Source organism: Leptonotus elevatus, chromosome 15, assembly GCF_054856555.1.
Source record: "Leptonotus elevatus isolate MCC_2025b chromosome 15, RoL_Lele_1.0, whole genome shotgun sequence".
Classification (NCBI taxonomy): domain Eukaryota; kingdom Metazoa; phylum Chordata; class Actinopteri; order Syngnathiformes; family Syngnathidae; genus Leptonotus; species Leptonotus elevatus.
In genome coordinates, this window is record NC_141253.1 from 1265001 (window position 1) to 1276600 (window position 11600).

General features: G+C 43.5%; 3 protein-coding genes across 5 annotated transcripts in view; 1 reads left to right on the forward strand and 2 right to left on the reverse strand.

Annotated features, from left to right (window-relative positions):
• The window catches only part of nup188 (nucleoporin 188), a 23896-nt gene extending 23593 nt beyond the window's left edge, over positions 1-303 (reverse strand). For both annotated transcript variants that reach the window (XM_086096111.1, XM_086096110.1), the window contains exon 1: positions 231-303. In XM_086096111.1, coding sequence (XP_085952237.1) covers positions 231-256 — 26 coding nt within the window. In that variant the 5' untranslated portion in view covers positions 257-303. The remainder of the gene's footprint in view (positions 1-230) is intronic.
• Positions 304-726: 423 nt separating this feature from the next.
• On the forward strand, positions 727-4512 carry dolk (dolichol kinase). The gene is made up of 2 exons (XM_086095920.1): positions 727-826; positions 1774-4512. Exon 2 carries the CDS (start codon positions 1850-1852, stop codon positions 3428-3430), a length of 1581 nt encoding a protein of 526 aa, XP_085952046.1. The 5' UTR covers positions 727-826; positions 1774-1849; the 3' UTR covers positions 3431-4512.
• An 861-nt stretch (positions 4513-5373) lies between these two features.
• On the reverse strand, positions 5374-11418 carry phyhd1 (phytanoyl-CoA dioxygenase domain containing 1). Of its 2 annotated transcripts, none has more exons than XM_086095864.1 (10): positions 11279-11418; positions 10404-10562; positions 9710-9785; positions 9527-9630; positions 8287-8349; positions 7975-7996; positions 7766-7894; positions 6797-6913; positions 5934-6060; positions 5374-5654 (listed from the first exon to the last, which is right to left on the reverse strand). In XM_086095864.1, the coding sequence occupies exons 1-10, from the start codon at positions 11309-11311 to the stop codon at positions 5606-5608; spliced, it is 879 nt and encodes a 292-aa protein (XP_085951990.1). In that variant the 5' UTR covers positions 11312-11418; the 3' UTR covers positions 5374-5605. The 2 variants fall into 2 exon arrangements, with proteins under 2 accessions (XP_085951990.1, XP_085951991.1); XM_086095865.1 differs by having other exon boundaries at positions 10404-10613; positions 11279-11392.
• Between the last annotated feature and the right edge of the window lie 182 nt (positions 11419-11600).

The following is an 11600-nucleotide window of genomic DNA, read 5'->3' on the forward strand; positions in this document are numbered from 1 at the left end:
CCGCCGAGCCATTCAAACGGTTCAACCGTTAGCACTGTTGCTATGCTAAGTTAGCGTGGCGCTAAGAGCCGTGAAAAGCTGGCAACGCCGCAGGCCGAACGGGGAAATATCCTATCAAAATGCAGACTGGTGAGCAAATAACTGCTGCACGAATGACGCTTTGTTTTATTTTTACAACTTTCAAAAAAGCGTGTGAAACGAACGAGGAAAGTTTGCGGCTCATTGCATACCTGAAACTCATCGTCGATTCCGCCATCTTCGACTCTGCGCTACAATTGGCTGGTACGGCATGACGTCACGCTGACGCTCAACTTACTCGTTGTCATGTTGAAATTGCTTGACCGCCATCTTGTGGACAGCAATATGATAACGTCACCAGTACTTGTCATTATATTTAACTTTTTAATGCACTTAATTATTTACAAATATTATTGCACATAATTTACATCTAATCATGTCATCTAAAAATAAAATTTTGCAAAAGAGTTCGTGGACGTAAAAAAAAAAAAGTCTTCAGAAGTTGTACTGCCGCCATCTTGTGGACAGGGATACGTTAAAATCATACCGGTCCTTATTATTATTTTACTTGTGGCATATTTATTACTACTGTATTACTATTATTTACTCAATCGGCAATTACAGAGAGTTAAAATAATTTAAATAAATAAATAAATACAACGAAACAATGGACCGTGGGGGTACCACGTGACCCGGCTGTCAAAACATGGCGGCCTCCTACTGGCTGGGAGACGAACGATATCTGACAAAGGGAAGAAAGTAAGACGCCCTCCCACTTGCTTAGTCCACATGACAACACAATAACCCGGTACGTATAATTCTGTATGTTTCTGTGCATCCTCGGTGGTTAAGACGATTATTTAGATGTTTAACATTTCCAGTGTAGCGTTGATGATAACGCAGTCTGGTGTGTCCTGTTTTGCAGCCTGCAGCATCGCTGAAAACCGAACTGATTCCTAATCAATAAACCAGGGGGAACATGCTTGTTTTTTTGTGTGTGTGTGTCGTAATTGCTGAATATAGCGCATTAATAACAGTTCATCAATCTTACCGGGGTAAAAGTCCGACTTGCAACCCCCACGGGAACAAGCGGTTATCGTGCAAAGAACGCGCGCGTGCGTGTAAATGTGACTGTGTGTGAAGGTTCACCCAGGAAGCTGTGATTTCCACAGCGGTGAGCAGTCATGGCCAGCAAGGCCTTCTCTGCCGGCCTACATTTACATCCTAAATTCCAATATTCAGTATACAGTAATCCCCTCCCCGCAATAAGTAAAATAAAAATATACTTCAAATACTCCCCAGCGATTTTTTTTTGTGTGTTAAATGTCTTCAAACACACATTAAAAAAATTTTTTTGCAAGAAACATGAAATCGTCGTCTTGGCTCCAATGATTAATCTGAATCACTTGAATAATTTGATTATCAACAAAAGGTTGGAGCAGGGGTCATTTTTCCCACACGGACTAATGATATCTTTGAGTCATTGGCACTGGCCCCGCCTTTTGAAGCCATACACACTCAAAATCACAGATACTCATGTAGAATGCGAGGATGGCGACCCCATATTTAATACTTGCATGCAGTTGCGCGTCATCATTTGGTTATAATAGAAAATCAATATTAACCGACATTTAATTTTTGTATTCATTTGATTTGTTTACGTGGGCCACATGCAGTGATGCGTGGTGTCGGATCTGGGCCCCCGGGCCTTGAGTTTGACACCCGCGTTTTAACTTCCAACCCCACTGTTTCCAGAGCGAGCCGTGGTGCAAATGAAGAAGTGACAGGCGGCGGCCTTCGTTGATCCCGCCCGGCCGGCCTCCCGGCAGCGATGACCGCGCACGTCAACCCGGCGGTGGTGGAGTCGGCGGTGGTGTCGGCGGTGGTCCTGTGCGTCCACGCGGCGCTGTGGAACCAGCACTCGTGGTGCGCCGTGGCCCTGCTCATCCAGGCCTTCTACGTGCAGCACAAGTGGGACCGCCTGCTGAAGTCGGGCGGCGCCGTCTTCCAGTTCCGCCCCGCCGCCAACAGCGGCATCGTCTCGGCCTCCATGGTGATGCCGCTTCTGGGTCTGGTTCTGCGGGCCAAGTGCGCGGCGGCGGGCAGCGTCCACCTGGAGCGCTTCACCATGGTGGTGACGGTGAGCGGCATGGTCCTGGCGCTCTTCCTGTCTCTGATCGCGCTGGGCATCACCAGGCCGGTGCCCACCAACACCTGCGTGGTGGCCGGCCTCTCGGCCAGCGCCATTTTGTACACCGCCAAGCAGACCCTGACGGTGTCGGAGGTGATCGAGGTCCTGGAGGTGCTGCTGATCTTCGTGTACCTCAGCCTCATCGTGCTGTACCTGCTGCCGCGCTGCTTCACGCCCGGCGAGGCCCTGCTGGTGGTGGGCGGCATCAGCCTGGTGGTCAACCAGCTCATTAAGCGCTCGCTGAGCTGGGCCGAGGCCAAGGGGGACGACGCCGTCCACTACCTGCTGGCCGTGCTGGTGGTGGGCTCGCTGCTGCTGGGCGTGGTCTTCGCGCTGCTCTTCTGCTTCATGGAGTCGGAGACGTGGGTGTCGTCGCTCTTCTTCCACACCCTGACTGCCGTGCTGGGCCTGGGCATCCTCATGCCGTGGCTCTCCCTCTTCATCGGGCGCCATCCCGTCACGTGGTTGTGGGACTTTGTCACATTCAACCGGCGCCGGCTGGGATTGGTGGCGTACTGGGCGGCGCTGTGCTTGGCCGCCACCTGCGTGGTACTGCACCAGAACTACCAGCGCCGCGCCGGCTCCAAAAAGCACCAGGCGTCCACGCTGGTGCGCAAGTACTTCCACGTCATCGTGGTGGCCACTTTCGTGCCGGGGCTCCTGTACGAGCGCCAGCTGCTGCACGTGGCGTCCGCCGGCTGCCTGGCCGTCTTCCTCTTCCTGGAGTACGTGCGCTACTTCCGGATCAAGCCGCTCGGCCGACCCCTGCGCCAGATGCTCACCTTGTTCCTGGATGAGCGCGACTCGGGCCCGCTCATCCTCACCCATGTCTACCTCCTGCTGGGCATGGCGCTGCCCGTCTGGCTCTTCCCGGGGGCCTGCGCGCCCAAGGGGACGCTCCCCGGGGCGGGCGGCTTGGTGCCCTACGCCGGCGTGCTGGCGGTGGGGGTGGGCGACACGGCGGCGGCGGTGTTCGGAAGCACGCTGGGCGAGATCCGATGGCCGGGCACCAAGAAGACCATGGAGGGCACGGCCACGTCGGTGTTGGCGCAGATCGTCGGCGTGGCCGTGCTGCTCATTTTCGACGTGAGCGTCGACCTCAACGGCGCCTACTCGTGGATCCTGGGCTCGGTGGCGCTGGTGGCCATGCTGGAGGCGTACACCTCGCAGATCGACAACCTGCTGCTGCCGCTCTACCTGCTCATCCTGCTCACGCTCTGACGAGCGGCGGACCGCCATCGGCTGACCGCGAACGGCGCGAAACACGGCAAGTCGGCGCGACGGAATCGCGTCGATGTGCGCAAAAAAAAAACGGCGCCCGTTGTCATGCCAACAAATCGCCTTGAAGAACATTATTTGACATCAACTACTCAGACAAAGTTAGGTATGTGACGCTTTAAGTTGAGATTTCAGAATGAAACTAAAATGCACTTGAAGTCAAAACAAACACAAGACGGCCATTTTATTTTCAAAACGTCTATTTCATATATCGCAAGTCATTGCGACATGATGCACCGTTTCAACCTTGATGAAAGGTTAACATTATTTTTAAAAGTATCTAAATAATGAGTCAATTAACATATATTACACATAAATAATTTCATTAAAAACAGCTTTTAAAACGTTCAATAGAACGCAATTGTACTCAGCAGCGATTCTTTTGTTTACCACTAGAGGGCATCTGTGTACCAACACACTCAGAGCCGTATCTGAGAATTACCACACGAAGTTCCTCACATACTAAATTGCAATTAATGGATTTTGTGGGGCGAGGAAGTTGAAATCTTGTGAATCCATCCAGTTAACTAAAAAAAATTTTTTTTAATATGTTTTAAGTGCCTGCCATTTTCGCACCACCACTGAAATAGAAAAAATACAAAGAGGTACCAAGGATTGCATGTCTGGATTCTTAAAAGTCATTAAAAAAAATACGTCCCTGGGATTGAAATTCATGAAAATAAAATGAACTCTAACTGTTATATAATAATAATAATAATAATACAGCGTGAAATGGGAGTAGCCAAAATCTCAAAAAACAAGATGGTGGCACAGCACTATTTATTTTTGACGAGGCCTGATGCGCAAACAATGACGCAAATAAGGTTCGTTTTTTTTAGTGAATAATGAAGGATAGGTTCCCCCAAACATTTACAAATAAGCAAATTAAACAACAGCTTTGTAATGCCAACAAGGCAGCAGAGAAAACAAAAACGGATGCAAATAGATGACAAACTGTCCAAAGTGATCGAATTACACGGTACATAATTGCGTCAGAATAAAACGGTTGCAAAAAAAAAAAAAAACACGTCAACTTCCCCCTCTAACTTTTTCATCGGTTGACCTGTGAAGGTTTTCAGGACATTTTAGTTTCCTTGTGAAATGTCGCAGCATTTCCCAAATTTGGTGAGTAGTTCATGATTACGCTTCTTTGTTATTTATTCACACGCTTTCTTCTCAATCGTCTTAAAAGTCGTGCTGATGCCACGACGGCGGCGCGTAGCGGTAGTTAGTTGTAGATGAAGATGACTGCATGGCGAGGAAAGGCTGATTTCACTTTCAAGTGAGATGTTGGGGGGGGGGGGGGGGGGGGTCATTGTTAGCTCGTTTTTTTATTTTCCTCCAAATCCTCAATTCTAACATGAAGATGTTCCCTGCATTTAATTCATGTCACTTTATTTTTTATTTTATTTTTTTTTTAGAAAAAAATAAAATAATAATAATAATAATTCATGTCACTTTTGTTTGTTTTGCACATTTGATGGTTCGTCTTCAATTATTTTCTGAAAGCACTTTGATGTTTATTTTTGGTTGGTTTTGAACATGTGAGCATCACTTTGCATTTTTATTTCTTCTTGCCATATTACATGTGAAAGAAAAGTAGACATTATCCAGAACTTTTTTTTTAAAGAATGTCAAATGATCTGTATTTTTTTTTTCTTTAAATGATGAGTATTTAATCAATTTCAACGTCAATCTTGTCATATGAAAGGAAAGTAGACGTCATTTTTGCTTTTTGCGGGTTTGATGGGACCTCCGATGATTATTATTATTTTTTTTACTCCAAACAATCCCTATTGATGATGATTCCTTCAAATATACGGTATGAGCATGTCCCTGCATTTTTGTTATCTGTGTCACATTGCATGGGCAAAAATATCACGATGTGCGATTGACAGAGGTCAACTTTATTGAATCGAATTCGCCTCCATTTGTGTAAAAGAAAAATAAACGATTAATGCAAATGTCCTGTTTTGACAATAATCATGACAATTAAAGTACACGCACAAACATCACTTGTGTTCACAATTCATCTTTTTTTGTGTGTCGTAATGATCGACATTCTTTGTGAATAAAACGGTTTTGATCATCGCAAGGAACAAACCGTCTTCCGGTGGCTCATTTGGTGTAAAGCGGCGGGAAAGGAAGTTCTTCAGTGGGCTGCAGCCTAAAAGAAAAAAAATGAGGATGAGAATGCGTCGTTAGGAAGGAATTATGAAAATCAAACGTTGATGCTCCTCCCCCAGAAAATTCTCCCAAGATTTTCATCCTCATCTATTTTAATCTTGCACTTGACAAAACACGGCATGTATTAAAAACAACAAATTATAAATGAACGAAACAAAGCATGTTATGAACAAAATCCAAACGACGAAACTTGCTGTAAAAACGAACAAATGGAACAAAAGTCCAAAGAAAATCCAAAGTGTGTGCGCGCGCGTCTGACCAGTTGTCCGGACTCCAGCGGGTGCGGTGCGCGTCCATGAGATGGAACGTGTACACGTGGCGCGAGTCCGCCGACGCGTTCTCGGCGCTGCGGTGCACCACTTGGCCGTGAATCAGCACCACGCCACCTACAGGTCATTAAAAAAAAAAAAAAAAAGATATATGAGCTCAAGCTTGTTAACTTTATGAGAGGTGGAAGTAAAACTAAACAATGGAGATCATGCATTTGCACAAGTGTGCACACCCTCCGAAACGGTGATGTGACTGCCGCCATTGAAGTCAAATCCCCCCAATTTTTTGGGACAATAATATGTTCGATGTGACTTCACGAGTCCAAACATGACATTCTGATTAATATGACATGAGTGGAATATGAGTTAAGCAGCAAAATCCAGCAGTTTTTATCCATCTAAGGGGGCGGCCATTTTGCCACTTGCTGTCGACTGAAGATGCTCACAGTCTCGGGTAACAACCAATCACAGCGCAGCTTCAGAAAACAGGTGAGCTGTGATTGGCCGTTGCCTGAGCGACATTGACGTCATCTTAATAAAATGGCCGCATTTTGCTTCATAACTCATATTCCACAAATGTAATATTAATCAGAATGTCCTGTTTCGAAGAGTAAGTTCACATATAACATATTATTGTCAACAATCATTTTAAAGTGCCTCACATTAACCACCGCAGCTTTTCAAGTAGGATTTTGCTACGCCTGAAGATTTTATGCCAACACTGATTGCGGTTTGGAACTGTTCATAATTCCCAACTTTTTACCTTTTAGGATTTATGGCACAAATACAACTAACGACTTGCTTGAAACGTGAATGTTCATCACAATATATCTTGAAATAAGTTTCACTGAACCTTTTTTAACTTCTACTGGCACAAACTTGTCGCCGTCGCAGTCCCGCTCCGTCCCGATGAAGTCCGTGAGCGGGAAGGTGCCCGGCGGCGTCCTCACCATCCGCCGAGTCACGCCGCCTGCGCGGGGGGGGGTCGAGAGGGAAAACATTAGATTGCGACGGTGTGCCTAATAGTGTGACTTTGATCAGGCATTTTTTCAATCTAGTCTCAGTTTCAATCCTGCTTGTTAGTTTTCATCATATTTACTCCAGTTTTAGTCGACAATAAATCTAGCATTTTAGTCTTTATTTTAGTCCAATAAAACATCATCTAGTTTTCAGATCATGTTCTAAAACTATTTCACGTCCAATTTTCTCTCCTCTTTTTGATGAACAACAACTTGACACAATTACAGTAAATCAGGCAAGTGGCTAGCTACAAGCTACAAGCTAGTCAATTAGCTATCATTAGTTAGCGGTCGGAATGAATCAGCATTATTGTTGGAACGTTATAGCCGCCGTTGGATTAGTGTTACTTTGTAACTATAATTTACTTCTTTTTTTTTTTACCTTTCACCGTGAATCCACGTTGCACTCGCTTAGCTGCAGATTTCAAAGGGGGCGTGTCACGTGTCACATGACAGTCACAGTGACCGATGAGCAGAGACAAGATTTCACAAAATCATTTCATTTTTTTGTCTCGTTTTGTTTTTAAAATGTCCACAGATCTTAGTTTTTAATTTTTTTTAAATTTTTTGTTTTTAAAATGTTTTTAAAATGTCCACAGATTTTGTTTTTAAAATGTCCACAGATTTTAGTCCAGTTTTTATGAAGTGAAGTACATTTTCGCCTCGTCTTCATGAGTCGACGGATTTAGTCCCAATCATTGTTTATTAATGGAGTTTTTAGTCTGGTGAAAAATGTGTCGAGCAAACGATTTTTGTTGAGTTTTCGTCGATGAAGTGAACACTCGCGCCCAATGACGACTTACGGTCGTGCGAGGCCGGCAGGAAGCGCAGGCAGCCGTTGCCGACGGTGGCGTCCTCCAAGGCCACCCACAGACCCATCACCCTCCCCAGGGGCTCCGTGTACAGGAAGGTGGCGTCCTGGTGGGGCGTCACTGGGTGGCACATCGCAAATATTGTTTGGATGAAATCACAATTGTGCCTTCCTTTGGAACTATGTCACTTTTGTTCTAACCTTCTCCGCCAATCCCCGGTTGCTAGAAGGGAGAAAAAAAGAAATCATGTCAAAAAAAACAAAATAGTGCCAGATTGGAATGTGGAGAGCTGCCGGGTCGGCCACTCTCATAATAAAAAAAACAAGTTGATAGCGTTAGCAACGTGCAACGTGCAAAAAAAAAATAAAAAATAAAATAAATAAATAAATAAAGAGCAATGATGATGACATTTCCGAATGAACAATACTGAGCTCTTTAAAGAAAAAGAAAAAGAAAAAAATTAAAAATTAAAAAAATTAAAAAAAAGCAACGTGCACGTTGTGTTGGTTGACCTTGAAGATGTACATGCTCTGCAGGATGACGGGATGAATAAGGCCAAGCTTCCTGGCGATTCCCTGAGAGGAGAACGACAAAATGCGTAAGTTCGGCTCACGTGAATGTGTGAGAGGCCTTCAGGGGGCATAACTCAGGATGACCTCTCACACAATTTCTCACACATCACATTCACAAGTTGAGCGAATGTTTTTACAACCAACAATTTTTTTCTCCCCAATTGTGTATGTAAGTGGGAAAAAAATCACTCACTTCATTAGGGTTATAATAGTTTTGGATTTAAAAAAAGGTTTTCATTTTGTTTTGATTTTTTGGGAGGGATACAGTTAGTTTTAAATCCGTTTTTAGAGCAAATTTGTTAGTTTTTAGCAGTTTTTATTATTCCAAAAATTTAGTTTATTGGTTAGTTTTTACTAACTATAATAACCTCAATGCTTTACTTGTGTATATACAGTAAAAATGTTTCAATTGCGTATGGGAGTAAATAAATGTGACTTGTGCGTATGAGAGCATTTCAGTGGCATGTAACTGGGCTGGGTAACCTCCCCATACGATGCGTATCGCGATACATACTGTATGTATCCCGATACGTGATCTTCAAGGCGATACATATCCCAATATTTTACATGAATTTTTAGTGTACCAGTCATTTGTGCAGGATACCTAAACGATATGTCCATTACGCTGGATTGCAAAAATGTTTTTGTTAGCAGCTCTTCTGGTTTAGCAAGCGTCACGGCACGCGTTCACTTTCACGCTTTCACAGACACACCGTGAAAATGTATGAATGAGCCCGTAGGAGTAAAAAGATCAAAGTATTACAATTACAGCTCTAAAATGTGCCTATTTGAAATGGATGGGGAAATAATTGCATTTTTTTTCCCATGTAATACATTCTAGTTTGTTTTTAAACAAAATGTAGAAAAATTGGTACGTTTAGTTTATAAGTAAATAAATGTTTATTTTTCCTGTTTTAATTTTTCTTAGCAAGATTGGCTATTTTTAAAACAGACTTCACACGTACATTTTTTTTTTTTTTTTGTTAATAAGTACGCTATTTCCTGCTGCGAGTGCATCAGCGAAACTTCAGAGGCTGAAGTTCCTGCGCAAGCAACCTTGCTTTAACTGCCTCGTTAAAGTTAACCAGCATTATCGATTCTGACGCTTGCTCGCAAGCACGTATTGCCGTATGGATTTTTTTGAGCACAACTGAACTCTCCGGCCTGGTTGCTTTCTCACCTGAACTTTGGCCGAATGCGTAACTTTTCTGTACAAAGGTTCGTAGGCATGTAGCGCGTGTCCCACTTTATTCAGCGAACGATGCTTCGCTACCACAAATTCTCCTGCGGGCGCAAAACAAAAAAAAAGAAAAACTGTCACTTCACTCGAGCTGGCGATGAGCCAATAAATGCGCCAACTGACCTTTGTCGTCAAAAACTCCCTTTTCGAAGAAAAAGCGGATTTTATCTCCGCTGGTGATGAAATAGTCGGCGTTTCCCTGCGGGTCAAGAGGACAACAGCTGACTGGACTGTTTCATAAAAAATGCATAATTTCTTGCCCCTTTGGGGCACAAATGATTGTGACCCACAAATTCTGCCTAGCAACAAGTAATGCAAAAAACAACAACAAATAATAATAATAAGTAGAGCATCCAGTAGATGGTGCAGTAATGAAAACAAAAATATAATTGTGAACATGGTGCTTTAAAAAAAAAAAGAAGAAGCAAATTATCCTTTGCAGCACAAATGATTGTGACCTGCCAATTCTGCCTGGCAACAAGTGATGTGAATCAAATAAGCGACATGGGGTTTGGTCAGCAACTAAAAGCGATTTTACAGCAAAGAAAAATTACAATATGATTTAGTTGTGAATTGAATGCAAATAAAACTTTTTTTTTTTATCCTTAGCTTTTGTTACTGCTGACTTTTCCCGGCTCTGCCCTTACGAATTCTACCTAGCAACCAGTGGCAGGGGGCACATACCTGCATCTGCAAAGTGTGCCGCCAAGGAAGGCATGCAACAGAAATCCGACACGTATGTAAAAAAACAACAAAAAAACTCATATACCTGAAAAATCCAGTAACTAAGTATTTGTACTTGATTACTTCCCAGCACCTGCTTTTTGAGCTGCTCGTGGTGGCACGTGGAGAAGGTGGTACGGCAGTGCGCCGGCACGTCCATCGCCTCCACGATCTCCGACATCCTCTGACGAAGCTCGTCGGACTCGTCGGCCGTCAGCAGCTCGTCCAGGACCACGTAGCCGTCCTCCGTGTACTGCCGGACATCACAGGACACCGCAACGTGGTTTCGCAACCTGCCATTTCACTTTTCACATTTTGAGGAGCTTTTAAACTCTGATCACCATTTTGCATGAAAAATATTTTCTGTTCTATGGCTATCATCATACTCAACTGCTTCAACAACCCAATAAGTTAGATTTAAAAATATATATATATTTTTAGGTTTGTTTGTGTTCATTTATTTCAGCAGTGTTTAAAATAAACGGTTTATTTTGTACAACTGACCATTTATTTATTTGGATAAAAAAAAAATCTTAATTTATTGAAACAAATATTTGCATTTTCTGTCCCTGTATCTAATTTATTTGGTGTATTTTAATATAAATATCAGTTCAACTTTTATTTTATTTTTAATTTCTATTAAAAAAAAAATATCTAAATACAGTAGATTATATTTTGCTTTTTTTTTAATTTTTTTATCTTGTGATTATTTGATTAAATAAAGTCGTGCGTGTAATAATATTTGCTATCCCCCCGAGTGCATCTGTGTGTTTTCATTTGTTAATTGAAAACAGATCAGCAGTTCAGGCATTTTTGCTACCGTGCATAAACGGGGGCATAAAGTACTTCCAGAACGCAAGCGTCCCTCTGATTGGCTGCGCCTGCAAACTGATTACATAATCACACTCAACCACAGAAAGTGACGTCGAACCTTTGGGGAATTATGACGCTAATGATTGCATTGCTCACCTTTTGCACATCTCGGTCGCTTATGAAGTCCATGTTGTCTTCAGGGATCCGAATAAAAAGTTGTGCCGCCGAGGAAAAGGAGGAGGAACCAACAAGCTTAATGATTGGCAGGCAGAGTGGCTGACTTCCGGTAACGTGACATCGCACACGTCATCACGTCCCGTCGAAGCCGAAACGTCCTAATCGGATTTTCGCCTTTGCTCATGTTCCCGCAGCAAAACTCAAGGCGAGTACAGTATATTAGTTAGCGCCCTCTAGTGGCTATTTCCATTCATTTTCACAGAATATTCCACATACTTTCGCAGTCGTTCAAACCTTTTGA

Excerpts from the sequence above, each read along its gene's own strand:
- dolk (XM_086095920.1), top strand. The coding sequence starts at position 1,850 with ATGACCGCGCACGTCAACCCGGCGGTGGTGGAGTCGGCGGTGGTGTCG.
- phyhd1 (XM_086095864.1), bottom strand. The coding sequence starts at position 11,311 with ATGGACTTCATAAGCGACCGAGATGTGCAAAAG. Across the intron at positions 7,895-7,974 it reads ACCGGGGATTGGCGGAGAAG|TGACGCCCCACCAGGACGCC; the intron begins GTTAGAACAAAA and ends TGTGCCACCCAG. Across the intron at positions 5,655-5,933 it reads CGCTGGAGTCCGGACAACTG|GCTGCAGCCCACTGAAGAAC; the intron begins GTCAGACGCGCG and ends TTTTTCTTTTAG.